The sequence below is a fragment of the Callionymus lyra genome, chromosome 14 (assembly GCF_982586985.1).
Source record: "Callionymus lyra chromosome 14, fCalLyr1.hap1.1, whole genome shotgun sequence".
In the NCBI taxonomy this organism is placed as follows: Eukaryota; Metazoa; Chordata; class Actinopteri; order Syngnathiformes; family Callionymidae; genus Callionymus; species Callionymus lyra.
This window is the reverse complement of record NC_141831.1, coordinates 5295412-5312133: the sequence shown is the minus strand read 5'-3', so window position 1 is coordinate 5312133 and position 16722 is coordinate 5295412. Positions and strand designations below refer to the sequence as shown.

General features: G+C 36.5%; 1 protein-coding gene across 9 annotated transcripts in view; it reads left to right on the top strand.

Moving 5' to 3' along the window:
- Positions 1-16722, top strand: part of synj1 (synaptojanin 1) — a 43643-nt gene that overhangs the window by 22196 nt on the left and 4725 nt on the right. For 6 of the 9 annotated variants that reach the window (XM_087806679.1, XM_087806676.1, XM_087806677.1 and 3 more), the window contains 9 exons: positions 612-768; positions 849-972; positions 1967-2179; positions 3074-3152; positions 3229-3577; positions 5406-5537; positions 5707-5745; positions 15686-15727; positions 16124-16167. In XM_087806679.1, coding sequence (XP_087662805.1) covers positions 612-768; positions 849-972; positions 1967-2179; positions 3074-3152; positions 3229-3577; positions 5406-5537; positions 5707-5745; positions 15686-15727; positions 16124-16167 — 1179 coding nt within the window. The remainder of the gene's footprint in view (positions 1-611; positions 769-848; positions 973-1966; positions 2180-3073; positions 3153-3228; positions 3578-5405; positions 5538-5706; positions 5746-15685; positions 15728-16123; positions 16168-16722) is intronic. The other 3 variants (XM_087806681.1, XM_087806680.1, XM_087806678.1) reach the window with 2 other exon arrangements.

Here is a 16722-nt window from a genome sequence, read left to right as displayed (position 1 = left end):
TACAGCAATTTTTCATAAAATAACTTTTTTAATTAACTTTTTTATTTTTTTTAAATAATTTAATTCAACCATTTGTATATTGAAAGGTTGAATTCGTTTTTAATGATTGAATTAAAGCTTTTAATGTTTTTTAAATGTATGTTTCCTTACACTTGGTTTAATAATCTTATTCCAATAATTATATTTCAACATCAAATGACACAGTTTTATTCAATATAAAAATGTTGGTAAAATATTTTACCACTCTATACAAATTTTAATTTAAAGTTCTAGAAAATATAAAATAATTAAGAATTTAGAGGTTTTTTTTGAATTATTGAAATAGGAAAATTAAAATCTATGTGTAAAAATAAATCAATTAATTGTATTCAATAATAAAACAAAAAGAAAAAAAAATCTAAACTTCAATATAAAAATGATATAATTAATTTGTTCTAAAATTAAATAATTAATTTAAATAAAAAAAAGTTTCAACATTAAAACATTTAAATCCAACAAATCATTATTCTGATACACTTTCATATAAAATTACAGTCTGGAGGCCATTTTGTCAGGAGGCGTCATTGAAATTGAATAGAAAACGATGGTTTGAAATGGTTGCCGTCTCTCAGGTCTTCAGAGGCTTCATCGAGGGAAAGTTGGACTTCGCTCCGACCTACAAGTACGACCTCTTCTCCGAGGACTACGACACCAGCGAGAAGTGTCGCACGCCGGCGTGGACCGACCGCATCCTGTGGAAGAGGCGGAAGTGGAACTTTGACAAGACGGGTCAGACGCTCTTTGATCGTCTTGTATAAAAATCCGTTTCTGGGATAAGATTATTTAAAAGGTTTGTTGCTGTCCTGCAGCTGAAGAGATGAACGTTGTTGGAGCATCAAAGTCTGGAGAGAGCGGAGATGATCTGGACCATGCATGGAACCCTGGGAGTCTGAAATATTACGGCAGGGCTGAGCTGAAGACTTCTGACCACAGGTATGAGTTCTACCCTGTTTGGGAACTTTTTCTACGCTCACTTGAACACGTGATGAAGACGAGGTCAAGGGATTCTAAGAGTGTCTAAACCCTTGTGTTATCTCTGGGTCAAGATGACCCGAAGGCCAGAAAACAAATGTGTTTGTGGTATCCCTTGTGTTGCCTCTTGGTCTGGGTGAACGAGCTCAATCACTGCATGTGTATTTCTGGCAGCCAGGGAGGTGGTTCACCTTGACCCAGAGGCAACACAAGGGATACCACAAACACATTTTTGGGTCACATTTGTTTTCAGGACATTGGGATAATACATAAATATACATTTTTAATTGTATTATTCTGTCTGTTAAACATGCCACACCCATTTGTACTTGACCTTCAAATATCATGTATGATTTACTCTTTTCACTGGCGATGTAACAAATGAATTAATTCTGTTTTTAACATCTTCGTTCAACTATGTAAATGAAAGTGTATGATGTGTTCCTTTTATTTTTCCAACATTACAAACATTTAGGTCGTCACAAAACAATGATTAATCAAACAAAGACATGCAGTGCACATGTTAAAACAATAAAAACACAAACAACTATAATAATAAACACTAAACAATTAAAATAAATAAGAATATTAATAAGAAAATATAGATTTATGCCTCATACATACATGTATGTATAGATAATATGTATCTGTTTTATTATCTTTTTATTATATTTATTACCATTATTTAGGTTTAGGTAGAACTTTATTGAAACGGTTTTTTTCCAATTAGACACAGCAATACAGCAATTATTCATAAAAATAAAAGTAAAATAAGAACAAAAACAAAGAGAAAGAACAAGATGATACAATCTAAGTCTAAAGATAAAGAACATATTGTAGTTGGGGTTGTTTTTTCTTTTATATGTATTAGTTGAAATTGAATAAACATTTTTTAAAATTCTAACACATTTACAAAATGATTAAGTTTTTCCAAATCCTAATCCCGCCTCTAAAGGCCTGTGGTGGCGGTGATGGACGTGGACATCCTGGAGGTGGACCCTGAGGCCCGGCACCAGGTCTACAAGGACGTGATCGCGCTGCAGGGACCTCCTGACGGCACCGTCCTGGTGTCGCTCTGCTCCTCGGGGCCCGACGACTACTTCGACGACGCGCTGATCGACGAGCTGCTGGATAAGTTCTCCAACTTTGGAGAAGTCATCCTCATCAGGTGGGTTTGAGGGAATATTCCAGAGTTGTGGATTTAAGTATTTAATCTTTTTTTTTAATAATGGAATTCACAAACATTGAAATGATTTCTTTTAATAATGTTTAAAAGTAGAATGTTTCCAAATGGCAACATTATGCTACCTTTCTATATTGAATTAAAAAAGTATAGATTTTTATTTAATTTTTAGGTTAGGTAGAACTTTATTATTTTTTTTTTATTTTATTTTATTTTTATTTTTATCTTTAATGATGAGAGGTAGAATAAATAAATCGAATTTAAAAAATATCAAATTTGGAAAAATATAAATAAATTATTGGAATACCAACTATGTGTAAAAATAATAAAATAATAAATATAAATCATTGCCTATTATATTTAAAAGATATATTATTTATATATTGGATTTAAAAAGATACACATTTAAAAAAGGTTGAATTTTTGCAATTAGAATTTCAAATAAACACATTTTTAGTTAAATCATTTATTTTTTTAAATCTAACCCTTAATTATTTAAATAAATGATTGAATATTATCATTTGAAAATAATTTAATGATCAAAAATACGCTTCAATAGAGAAATTCAAAAGTTTGAAATGTTAACTTTTGACCATTAAATAAACGTCCATCAATAAACACCTTAAACAAAAAAGGAATAAAATAATTTTACTTTTAAGTAAAAGTGATTAAATGAGCCAAATGTTTGTCAAGTAATAAGTAATGTAAGTAAAGGTTATATAAGTAATTGTAAGTAAGTCATTTGTATTTATATAGAGCTTTTCCAGACCAGGGTCACAAAGCGCTTAAACAATCAAAACAATACTCACTAAAATATATACTTTAAAGTCTATAGATCTAATACATGGTAACTCTGGACTGATGGATTCATCTCTGCAGGTTCGTGGAGGAGAAGATGTGGGTGACGTTCCTGGAAGGATACTCTGCTCTCGCCGCTCTGTCTCTCAGCGCCTCCACCGTGAGTTCTTCGCTCCAGACGTTCATGTTGTTCCGGGACAGAAGCCGGACTTCAAACCCGTCTCCGGCTCGCTCAGGTGCTCGGGAAGGTGATGGACATCCGCCTCAAGAGTCCCGGCTGGATCAAGAGTCTGGAGGAGGAGATGAGCGTGGAGAGGATCTGCGGGAGCATCCCCACCTCGGCCAGCTCCACCCTGCTCGCCGAGGACGCCGACATGGCGGACGACGACTACGACATGGAAGGTGACGTGGACGAGGAAGTGGAAGAAATACTGCCTCAGCACCTGCAGCCAGGAGCCGGATCAGGAGCCGGGGCCTCCCCCCTGCCGTCCCCCCGCGGCAGCCCCTGTCCCTCCCCCACCCACGGGGAGCCGGCGCCCCCCTGCAGGCCCAGCAGGTCGACTCCGCCGGCACGACCCACACAAGGTACGAGTGAAAACGGTTGTTTTTATGATGAAGCTCGAATATTCACTTTTGTTCTGATTGATTGACGCGGAAGAAGATTTGAGTCCGTCAGTTTGCAGGAGAGACGTTCAAGGTATTTCTACGTGTGATTGACTCTGATCTGGTGTTTCCTGTGTGGAAGTATCTCAGTGACATCACAATATTTAACATTTCAAAGGTTTACACTTTAATGAAATGTTGTTTTTCTGAGTCAATCATTTGTATTTTTAAAGTTTTTTTAAAATAATTGAATTATTATTATAAAGAGTTTCATTTTACACACAGAGTTTGGTTGTGTAATTTTAATAATTAAAAAATAAATACATGTTTTTACCGCGTGATTGTCTGGACACGGATGATGAGCAGTGTCACTATTATACCAACATTTTATATATTTAATTTAAAAGGCTATGAAATAATAAAAAATAATAATTTAATTCATAAAAGTCCCAGACTTCGTCAGCTAATGCACGACAAATTGTGTAGTATTGTCCAGTACTTGACTCTGGTGTTGTAGTATTTACAGACCACATGACTTTTGACGAAGTCTTAACTGCTTTCATTTGTTTTCAAACCAAAATATGTCCAAACATCAGCTTTAAAAGCTGCTGGAGTCGACAGTATCCTCTCGTCCTCAGTCACAACAAAAAATAAAACATGATTTTCAAAATTATTTATTTATTATTGTATCGGTATTTTCTAACACAACTACAAAACGGGGGCAGCGATACTACATATAACAATTATATATGTGTAGTATTGTCCAGTACTTGACTCTGGTGTTGTGATAGTGTAGTAACAAGTATATATGTGTAGTATTGTCCAGTACTTGACTCTGGTGTTGTGATAGTGTAGTAAGTATATATGTGTAGTATTGTCCAGTACTTGACTCTGGTGTTGTGATAGTGTAGTAACAAGTATATATGTGTAGTATTGTCCAGTACTTGACTCTGGTGTTGTGATAGTGTAGTAAGTATATATGTGTAGTATTGTCCAGTACTTGACTCTGGTGTTGTGATAGTGTAGTAACAAGTATATATGTGTAGTATTGTCCAGTACTTGACTCTGGTGTTGTGATAGTGTAGTAACAAGTATATATGTGTAGTATTGTCCAGTACTTGACTCTGGTGTTGTAGTATTTACAGACCACAAGACTCTTGACGAAGTCGTAACTGCTTTTATTTGTTTTCAAACAAAAATATGTCCAAACATCAGCTTTAAAAGCTGCTGGAGTCACTGTATCCTCTCGTCCTCAGTCATCGCCAAGATCTTGTGGGATTTAATTGTTCCTTTAGCTGCAGAAGATGGAACGACTGCTGCCATCTAGCAGTAGTAATTTAATTGCAAGACTATGAATAAAAAAATTAAAATAATTTTAAAAAAAAAGTATTAATGTGAATGAAAAAATTGAACTCTGTGTGTAAAAACAAAAATGCATTTTTTTTTAAATGTTCACATTTATTAATGTAATTATTTTTTTAACGTCAACCTTTCTTTATAGAAATTATTGAATTCAATTCAATTGAAAAAAAACACATTAAATTGTGTTTGGAAAAACAACATTATAATAAAACCATTCAAAGTCTTCAACATTTGAAAAGTGAAATTCAAGAATAATATTCTGATGGTACTGATACTCTTCTGTACTCCTGTAGCTACAGTCCGTTATCTGAAGCCTCATTGGCTAATAAATATGTTGCTGTAGATAATCTAACACGTGGTTTTCCTCTTAGATTTGCTTTCCTCACATTTTCTGAAGCATCTTTTTCAACAATTATGTTTTTTTAATCCCTTCATTCATTTGCTGCAGGTCTTCCTCTGGACCTCCAGCCCGGTGCCCCGATATCATCGTTCAGCCTCGAACCCAAGCGTCCACCCCCGCCTCGCCCCAACGCCCCCCCGGCCAGACCCGCGCCCCCCCAGCGCCCGCCGCCCCCTTCAGGTAAGACTAGGGATGATGTAGCTTTATTTTGAAAAAAAGTACTGTCTGGTCACTGCTTCAGGTTGACTTTTAAGATGATGGAGAAGAGAATATCCTCTTTTGTTTTTTCATGGTTGTTGTACGAGCTTGTTTACATTCTCTGTCCCTCTGTCCGGCCTCACTCGTCCAGGAGGTGGAAGCCCCATGCCAGGTAGAAAGTTCTCTGGAGGTAAAGGACTCTTCTGGGTCTCTGCGCTCGTGCCTGGCTTCCACCCACAGATAGTGCTTAGATAGTAGTTCACACTCATAGATGACTTTGAAGTTCACTTTTGTGATTCCTATGAGGATGTTTATCAGTGTCATCACAGCATTGAAGGGTTGAACTTACATTTTCTTATAATTTAATATGAAAAGGTTGAATTTATTTTAGTTTAATTAAGAAAATGATAATATTTTCTAAATTAATTATTATATTTTTAGCGCGATCACCTCACAGCAAGAAGGTTGACGGTTCACTTCCAGGTCAGGTCGTGACCTTTCTGTGTGGAGTTTGTATTATATTCTCCTCGTGTTGCGTGGGTTTACTCCGGGCACTCCGGTTTCCTCCCACAGTCCAAAAACATACAGAGGTTGATGGAGATCTTAAGGCAGTATGTGTGAGTGTGTGTGTGAATGGTTGTGTGTCCTGTGACAGACTGGCGTTCTGTCCAGGGTGTCCCCTGCCTCTTGCATGAAGAAACTGGGATACACTCCAGCCCCCCCACGACCTCCATAATGGATTAAGTAACATAGAAAATTAATGATTTACACATAGAGTTTGATTTTTTTTTTCCCAATTATTGAAAAATAAATGTTCTTAATTAAAAGAATAAATCATTTGTAGCCTTTGAAATTCAATGTAAAAATATATATATTACCGGACACAGGAGTTCGAGAAATTCAAGGAAAAGCCTGAACAAATAGAAACGTCTTAAGATGTTTCTTAAAGGAGTCAGTAGACTCCTTTAAGAAACTATTGTTTTGATTGTTAAAGCGCTTTGTGACCCTGGTCTCGAAAAGCGCTATATAAATATATATTACTTACTTACTTACTTACTTACAATACTGTTAGCTTTGGTCTCGTCATGTCATGTGATCATCTGCGTGTCGCACGATTGGCTGAGAGTTCGATCAAGTAGCTCGGTGCTCTATTGGTTTTGTCTGGTGTCGCTATTATACCAACATTTATATATTGAATTTAAAAGGGTTAACATTTAAAAGCATTTTATTTTGAAAATGTATTATTGAATTATTGGAATTATGATGTCATGTGTAAAAATAAAAATAAAAACATTATTTAGAAAATATTAGAAATTTCTTTATCATATGTGTTAAATATAGAAATTAATGAATGAAATTATTGAAATAAATAACATTTCAATTTAAAAGAAATTAAATGTGAAGTGGGTTTTAAAGGAACTCAAATCTCTTTCCTGTCTAATGAGTTCTGCGCATTCGTTTGATCCAAGGAAGAGTGACATTTTAGAATTAAAACAGTCAATTTATTAATAACAAAGTATGATTACCAAAGTAGGCCATACAAGACCTCAAATACAACAGTTAAACAAAGAAATGCAAATGATTCAAATTGTTCAGAAATACCACAGTTCCAGCGCTTGGTCCAGTCTCTGTCAGTCATCCTGGCTCACCCAGGTCCTCCCAGAGAGTGGCCCTTAATCTTTAGATCGTCTCGTCTTTTAAAGCCCTCAAAACACTCAAGACACTCCCATCATAAGTTAAGTTCCCCAAATCTGACTCCATAATGAACAACAGATGTTGTTTGATCTGATCACTAATCTAAACAAAGAATCTCCTGACCTCCTTCACACCTGTTATCTCCAACCAGGTTCGAGGGCCCTAAATTCCGTGTCTTGATACTTCAAAAGTCGGGAACATCCTTGTCTAAACAATCACAACATTTGTTACCGTGGCTTTATCCTTCCTCCCCCAATACATACAGTATGTTATCTTCACAGTCACCTTTAAGCCATGTCACCAAGGGCCATAAAAGTTAAGACACAGTTGGCCAGAGCCCCTGAGCCCTGAAACTTCATAACCCCTGCTGTGAGGAAGGGAGCGGTCGTAAAACACAACACAGGATGTTTAAGATCTGAATGAGAGATGACATTATCAATGTTTAACAGTTGATTACACAAAGGACATACATTCAACTCATCAATGGATACACCTATAGGAAAGTAATTTAGAATATGTCTTCAATCCCTCCTTTGACCTCTGAAACCAGAGGTCAACCTTTAAAATGTTGAAGTTCAAAACAAACCTTTTGTCTCAAAATCTGGTACATGGTAAATGATCAATCAGTTTGCAGTTATTTTCATAACTTCTACACACCATTTTCTCACCACAAACCCTTAAACAAACTCTGTAATCGAAAAAGTAACAGGCTGAAGCCCAAACTTATTTTCCTATCCTATGTAATCCATGAAATAAACCCAAAATATCAATTTTCTAAACAAAAAAAAATAAAAACAAAATCATTTCACATTTCATTCATTTCCCCTTGTAATCCTTAGGTATTTTACATTTCAATGTTATTAGCTTTTCATTTATATTTTTTATGTATCTTATTTTTAAACTGACCAGTTTCTACAAAACTATGTCACAAAGCCCCTTTCATTATTTCGCTTACATAAATGAAACCAACTATATTTAACATTAGTTCTCAATTCTTAACTCAAAATAATGCTTCTAATGTTTTTAAATGTAAAATGTCAACTAATTTTTAAAATGCCAGACTTTCTAAGTTATGTATTAGTAGTTTTTCTAATGGGAAACATTGCGAATTATTCTAATAACTCATTCTGGAGTTTTTAATCATAGGGTCTATGTATTTCTACATGTATTTCCCCAAACCTCAACACAATTTCATATATGGCCTTATACGTGAGAATTATAATATGCAAAAACAATTATTGTTTTACAAATCCCAGACTTTGTAGATTATACAATTAGATTTTTCTCATTTCTTTTTTCCAAATTATTATTATTTTTTAAATACTGTGGCTTCCAACTAAATTCATGCTCACAGATTACTCCCAAAAACATCATCTCATACAATCTTTCAATTTTTACGGACACCCTATGTGTCTGTTTCTTACTTTTTGGAAGCATTCAAAAACTATTTAACCTGTGAATTTGATATGAATCATACACCCTCCTTTCACTGAACAATACCAATTGCTACAGTGAAATCTCAATAACATTATCTATCTATTTGTTCAAAACCAACCAAGATTTTATCACTTCCAGTGTGAATCTTAAAACAAGAAAACCTCAATAGTTAATTCCCAAGTTTGTGTCAGAAAGGCAGCATTACAAGGGATATCATTCAAAGAGTATTCAAGCGAGCTACCAATGTTGTTTGTGGGCTTCCAAACTTTTTAGTTCATCAAGTGAATTGAGATGATTTCATGAGCAAAACAAACTCAATGAGGGACATGATCGCTTGGTGGAGGCGCAGGATTCCATTCAGCACCTCTTTGATAGAAAGAAATGGAAATTCCCTGAGCGCCCCAGTCCATGTGGGCTCAAGACTCAGGACAATGCACTCATGTAGGCATTGTAGGGTGTTTCCGCTGGTTGTTGTGGAAAGCCATATTTCAAAATGGTTTAAGGAAATAGGCAAAAGCAGGAAAATTGCCATCAAACGGTAGTGATGTGGTGGAAAAGGTCATCGCTGGCAGCGAGATTTCATCAGGTGCAGGGGTGGATCACTGCTGGTGAAAAAGCAGTGAGACTTCAAGGAGTGAGGATGCAGGGACCACAGGAAGTAGGGGCCACAGATTGTAGGGCCGCAGTTGGTGGTAACGTTCTACCACTTGTTGGGGACAGCACGCATCTTCTCTTCTGTCCACCTGGAACTCCAATCCGGTCCGGACTTGGATGTAGCCGGTTCAGCTTCCTGTGTAGAACCCTCACGTGTCTGGTCTGGTCTCACGTTACACCCGCCTTCAGCTCGTCCTGTCTCCAGCGTGGCACCTTCGACCTCTCCGCTAGACTCGCCGTTCGTCTGGACTAGGTCTCCTTTCTCAGACCCTCAAAGCCATGTCGGCGGTGAGCTCTTAGTCCTGGAGGTCTCACACTTAAACCTATCAGTGCTGCAAATCATTTCTGTATGAAATTGAAGGTTATTTCGCAAGCGCACAATGTTCATCACAAAGGACAAGAAAGTTACACATTATCACAATATCATGAGACACAACACACTCAACAAGGTCCTGGTGTCTCTAGACCACCAAACTACTGACAGGTGTGTTGCTTCTGCTCCTGGAGAATTTAAGTCATCATTAGAAACAAACACTGTTACTAAACATCATTGATATGTGAAATGGAGTCTTCAGGTTCCGACCTGATCCTGCAAAATAAACGTGGGGGTGAAGGGGGTCTTTCACTCTCACACACACAGGATTGGGGAAAGAAGAGATTTACGAGGACTCTTCTCCACCTCACTTGAGGTGCAGCATTCCTAGAACCTTTTAGGATAAATCTTGTTCACTTCGTTGGACAAATATCAAAACAATGATCAATTAAATCATGCACATGCACATATCACATGCCGTTAATATGTTAGTGTTCATTGCTTCTTTCTCTCAGTGCACACACACATGATCTCATGTTCTTGCACTTGATTCATCCTGGCACTCACATAGACACACAGACAAATAGCCACATGGACACATAGACACACCGACACACAAACACACAAACACATAGACACAAAGTCTGTTGCACTGCAGTTGCACAGTGTTTGGTCTACGTCATGTCATGTCTGTAAGTCAGTCAAACGCATAAGTTCAGTATCATCTGATCAAACTGATGATTCAAATATAAAGCGGTTATTTCTTTTAAATGTTCTTTCTTCAATTCATTTATCCAGTTGATCGACTCATAACGTTTTTTTTTGTTTTTTTTATTAAACTTTACTCAAATCAAATTCATAATAAGTGATTTCCAGTTTAAGTTTAGAATTTAACCATTTTAAAGTAATCCTCAAATCAACAATTATCAAAAGTTCCCAAAAATATTCTAACCCCTTATAGTTATTTAAAGTATTTATATTTTTCTTTATGACACACACCAAACCGTTCCCTAAAGAATCTTAAAATCAATCATTTTAATTGTATTATCAATTATCACTTCTATAAAATCCTTCATAGGACATGATCTCACTGCCATCAGCGCTAATGACAATGTATCAAGTCTCGTCATTACTTTTCAAATCTAAGTTAAAAATTATTTTTACTTACAGACCTCAACAGACTGAATTAAGAATCAACTTCTTCATTAACTTCTTTATCACTTCGATTATTCATTCACTTCTGGTTGGTAAAGTCTCAACATTCCTAAACACAAATTAACAAGTTTTCTCTTTCATCTTCAAAGTAGATCTGAGATTGTTCTGTTGTCAAGCCTGTCACTCCAAACCAGTCAGCGTATCAAATCATTTACAATCAGAATATAATGTAGCAATACTTATCCTAAAAATTATCCCAATTCAATGATACTACATTTTCAACCATATATCTTCTTCCTCTCCTTTTATCCCTGTTTTCTTTCCAAAAGTAGCAGATAAAAGGATAGTTTACTTCCCGTTTTTTAAACTATTTCATTTCACTTAAATTTCCTAACTCCCTACATTACACCGTCTCACAGTTATGACTGTTCAGAATCTCTTCTACTAGAGAATTATACTTCCCAATCAAAAATAAAAAATCTCAAAATCTTCTCTACAGAGAATTCCCCTTTTCTATTTTAAATCAGAGCTTTCAATGCTTTTAATTAACGGACAAGAAAATGTCAAGAAAACAATATCATGCAAGAAAAGGAGGATTTTCTTCAGCTGCAAACATCCTCATGGGATCAGTCAATGTATTGGGTTTGGCCTGTTTCGCAAAACATGACCCATGAGTGGCTTCGTCGTATTCCACACTCATTTTGTTACAGTTTTTATCACAGCAGCTTTTTAACCCAAGAAATGAAAACGTCCACAGACGTTTCTCAGCACAGCGGCTGTAAATTAGGAAAGTAAAAGAAGAAAAATGCAACGTTCAAAGACGCTGTAAGTTTGATATCAAAGGAAATATAAAAGGAGAACGTAACATTCACAGAAGCTACGTTTTTTCAAGGGAATATGGAAAGAAAAGAAAAACGTAACATTAAAGATGTTATACGTTTTAGTTCAAGAGAATTTGTTTTATCAACGCCCTTTCTGCGTTTTAGTCCAGGGATTCACCTAAAAAAGGACAAGATTGTAGGTTTTTTCCTCAGCTCAGCAGGCTGCACCCAAAATTCCACTTCAAACAACAGATTAATTTCAACTTCATAGAAAATTAACTTCTTAACAACACAAAATCAAGCTATTATCACAATACAAAGCAAAACAAAACTAACCAAAACAAAAATGACGTCTTTAACTAACCTAGTTCAAACTCAGAGTCCCACTCTGGGCTCTTTTGGTTTTAATCACCAGGGACTCCAACCCTTTCGGTTCTTCTAGATATTGATAAAACTCAATACTCCGGCCCCAGCCAGAGGAGAACGCAGGTTCCTAACCTTTTTTTTTTTTATAAAGACTCAACCTAGTTTGAACTTGGAGTCTAACTCCTTGGGTTCTTTAGGAGCTGATCAGACTCCAAGGCCTCCAACCTTTTTCGGTTCTTCAAGTTATTGATACAACTCAATACTCCGGGCCCAGCCCGAGGAGAACGCAGGTTCCAAACCTTAAAGGCATTGATTCCCAATCAATATTAGGCGTCTTAAGCCTAAGCCTTTATTAAAATATTTGTTTCATTTCTATTTTTATTTTTTTATTTATCTATTTTTTTTATTTTTTTTCTTCCAGATGTGTCTGCTTTTCTATGATCGTGAAAGTAGTCACAACCCTTATTGATTTAATCTTAACATTTTATGATCATGTTTAATTCAATGAACAAGTTGGGTTCATACAACTTGTTCATTGCATCAACAATGATCCTTATTTTTTTAACTTTTTAATTTTAACAGCTTATGATCATTTCCTATTCAATGAACAAGTTGTTTGTGTCGACCCCCTCAGGTTCGTACAACTTGCTTCATTAAATCAAAAAACGACCCTTATTTTTTACTTGATAAATTTAAAATCAAAAGCAGCACATCTGACCTTTTTCCTTACACATATTTAACAACAACAACAAAATGTAACAATCAACCTCTGGTATTTCCGAACAATCAAACACACCCTGCTCTATACTTATTTAAATTTAAATTTATCTTGATCTCAGCCACGAAACTTGGATCTGGACTCAAAAGAAGACTTCTAATCAATAAAGTGGTGTCTTCTTACCGTTTTATGCTGCGCAGCTTGTAATTTTTGAGTCCAGGAATCCAGGCCCCGTCACCTCAACCGGAGTCGTCTTTTCCTCCTTGGATCACGTCGAGGGTCCACCAATTTAAAGGAACTCAAATCTCTTTCCTGTCTAATGAGTTCTGCGCATTCGTTTGATCCAAGGAAGAGTGACATTTTAGAATTAAAACAGTCAATTTATTAATAACAAAGTATGATTACCAAAGTAGGCCATACAAGACCTCAAATACAACAGTTAAACAAAGAAATGCAAATGATTCAAATTGTTCAGAAATACCACAGTTCCAGCGCTTGGTCCAGTCTCTGTCAGTCATCCTGGCTCACCCAGGTCCTCCCAGAGAGTGGCCCTTAATCTTTAGATCGTCTCGTCTTTTAAAGCCCTCAAAACACTCAAGACACTCCCATCATAAGTTAAGTTCCCCAAATCTGACTCCATAATGAACAACATATGTTGTTTGATCTGATCACTAATCTAAACAAAGAATCTCCTGACCTCCTTCACACCTGTTATCTCCAACCAGGTTCGAGGGCCCTAAATTCCGTGTCTTGATACTTCAAAAGTCGGGAACATCCTTGTCTAAACAATCACAACATTTGTTACCGTGGCTTTATCCTTCCTCCCCCAATACATACAGTATGTTATCTTCACAGTCACCTTTAAGCCATGTCACCAAGGGCCATAAAAGTTAAGACACAGTTGGCCAGAGCCCCTGAGCCCTGAAACTTCATAACCCCTGCTGTGAGGAAGGGAGCGGTCGTAAAACACAACACAGGATGTTTAAGATCTGAATGAGAGATGACATTATCAATGTTTAACAGTTGATTACACAAAGGACATACATTCAACTCATCAATGGATACACCTATAGGAAAGTAATTTAGAATATGTCTTCAGTTTACTCCGGGCACTCCTGTTTCCTCCCACAGTCCAAAAACATACAGAGGTTGATTGAGAACTTGGGGAAATTATCCATAGGTATGAGTGTGTGTGTCAGGGGTTGTCTGTTTTTTTGTGTCCTGCAACAGACTGGCATCCTTTCCAGGGTGTCCCCCGCCTCTCGCCCAATGAAACTAGGATAAACTCCAGTCTCCCTGCGACTCCCATAAGGGATAAAAGGGTAGAAAATGAATGAAAATGAATAATTTCAACAATTCAATATTGTGATGGCGCTGATATTCTTCTATATTTCTACAATAAGACAATATTTATATAGATATTTGTGTTTTTAGAAGTAGTTAACTAGCCCTGTGTGTGTTTATCGCTGTCATTCTGCTATTGAAAAGTATTTTGGTGAAAGTTGACTTGTTGATTTTCATTTCCTTGACCTGGAAGACTGTGGCGAGTGTCGCAGCCCGTTGTCTTATAGACGCGGCAGCGAAGGTAACACGCTTTGTTCGTCGACGTCACACGTGTCCCAGTAGTCGCTAGATCCATCCCATCGTCACATGGGTAACCAATGGCGAGAGAGGCTCGTAACGGACTCCGGTCAGAGACCCTTCTACGAAAACCGTCTCCGCCGTTGCCCATGTGAGAAAGAGTCGAACGCTCGCCATCAATGTCTGGACATTGATGTTCCGTTTCGCTGGTCGAGCACATGCTTGTGTCGATGTGTCCAGTAGGTCGTCGTGAGCTGATGGACGACAAAAGTGTGATTTAGGAGTTTGTATCGTCAAGAGTCTGGAGATACGCGTCACCGAACAGTGGCAACGATACAATATATCGTGATAGTGTAGTATCAAGTATATATGTGTAGTATTGTCCAGTACTTGACTCTGGTGTTGTAGTATTTACAGACCACATGACTTGATGAAGTCGTAACTGCTTTCATTTGTTTTTCAAACCAAAATATGTCCAAACATCAGCTTTAAAAGCTGCTGGAGTCACTGCATCCTCTCGTCCTCAGTCATCAGGATTTGTTTGTTACTTTAGCTGCAGAGAACGTAGTGGTCCGAGGTTTAGTTTCAACTAAAAAGAATGAACAAACAATATTTGCATGTTAATTGTAAATAGATTTAAAAATAATAATATAAATTAATATTGAAATATAAACTATGAAATTATTATATTCAAAAGAAAATACGATCAGAAAGCCAAAAATATATATTTTTTTAATATTTTTTGAGTTTGACGAAGTCGTAACTGCTTTCATTTGTTTTCAAACCAAAATTTGTCCAAACATCGGCTTTAAAAGCTGATGGACTCTCACTGTATCCTCTCGTCCTCAGTCATCACCGGAATATCATTGTTGCTTTTAGTTGCGAATGATATAATGACCGCTGCCATCTAGTGTCCGTAAGTTTAATTGCAACACAAAAATGCACAAAAGTTGTGAATATTTGAACATTAATTGTAAGTAAATTAATCAAATTGTTTTATTTTATAATAATAATAATAATGTCTATTTATATAGCGCCTTTCTAGACCAGGGTCACAACACACTTTATTAAATATAGACCATAATAGAACTTTAATAAAAATATAATTAAAAATTATTATAGATTATCATCAAATTATGTCCCAATATTCAAGTGTATCAACATTTTGATGTCACCTCTGCTGTGATTTGATCTTAGTTTCACAAGTGTACACATGGTTGCCGTGGATACGATCAGTAAGCAGGTGAACTCCAGGGATGGTTTGCTTTGGCTGCTCATGACTTCCTCCGTCTTTGTCGCCTTCTTAAAAAAACGGTTTTGTCCGGCGACGATCTCTCGAGTCTCTAGTCTGACATTATAAATATTTCTGGCCCTTCTTTGTGCTGCGAAGGATCCAAGAGTCCGGGTCCGTCACGACCCGAGTCTGCTGCCGGTGAGTGACGAGCCCCGAGAAAATCCTTGACTCTCATGTGATCTTGAATGAATGATGTAACGTGGGTTGGATTATCCCAAAGTGTGTGTGTGTGTGTGTGTGTGTGTGTGTGTGTGTGTGTGTGTGTGTGTGTGTGTGTGTGTGTGTGTGTGTGTGTGTGTGTGTGTGTGTGTGTGTGTGTGTGTGTGTGTGTGTGTGTGTGTGTGTGTGTGTGTGTGGGTGGGTGTGTGGGTGTGTGTGTGTGTGTGTGTGTGTGTGTGTGAGTCATAATCCCCTGTTGTGTGTTCACCTCGACACAGATGGTTCGCTCACCGTTAGCCACGTTAGCTCTGATGCTAATGCTCACCATCATGTCATGTGACTGACGGTTGAATAACTCAAAACTGTCCCTCACAGGTCGAGCAGCTGGACCTCCAGGACCTGCAGGGGCCCCCAGACCTGTGAGTCCTTCTTACTCTGAAAGGATTTCATAAAACTGTTACATAAAAACTTTGGAGAATCATACGTTTCTTCTGGATATAGTTTGATGGATTGATAAAGAAAAGTATTAAAATAAACTCACTATCTATTTACAATCTATGACAGTTTTAGGTCCAATTAAAGATTTGTTTTATGATAATATTAAAGTTGTATTTACTGTATTATGTTTATTACAAGATCAAAGTGGTATATTACATTTGACATGAGATTCAAGTTATACTACGTTATCCTGTTGTAAATGTAATGTATGTTATTAAAATATTAAATTTGTATTTATTACATTTTTACTAGATTAAAGTTGTTTATAGTATGATAATTACAAGATCAGAGTTATACTATTTTATGTTGTAGTAAATGAAATGTATATTGTTACGTATATCATATTATAGTTAAGTATACGTTATAATGTTGTGTCTAATTGTGTATAATGTTGTATCTTGTCATTACAAGATTAAAGTTGTATACATTACATTTTTAACAGTAAAGTCTTATATTATATTCATAAAAAGAATAAA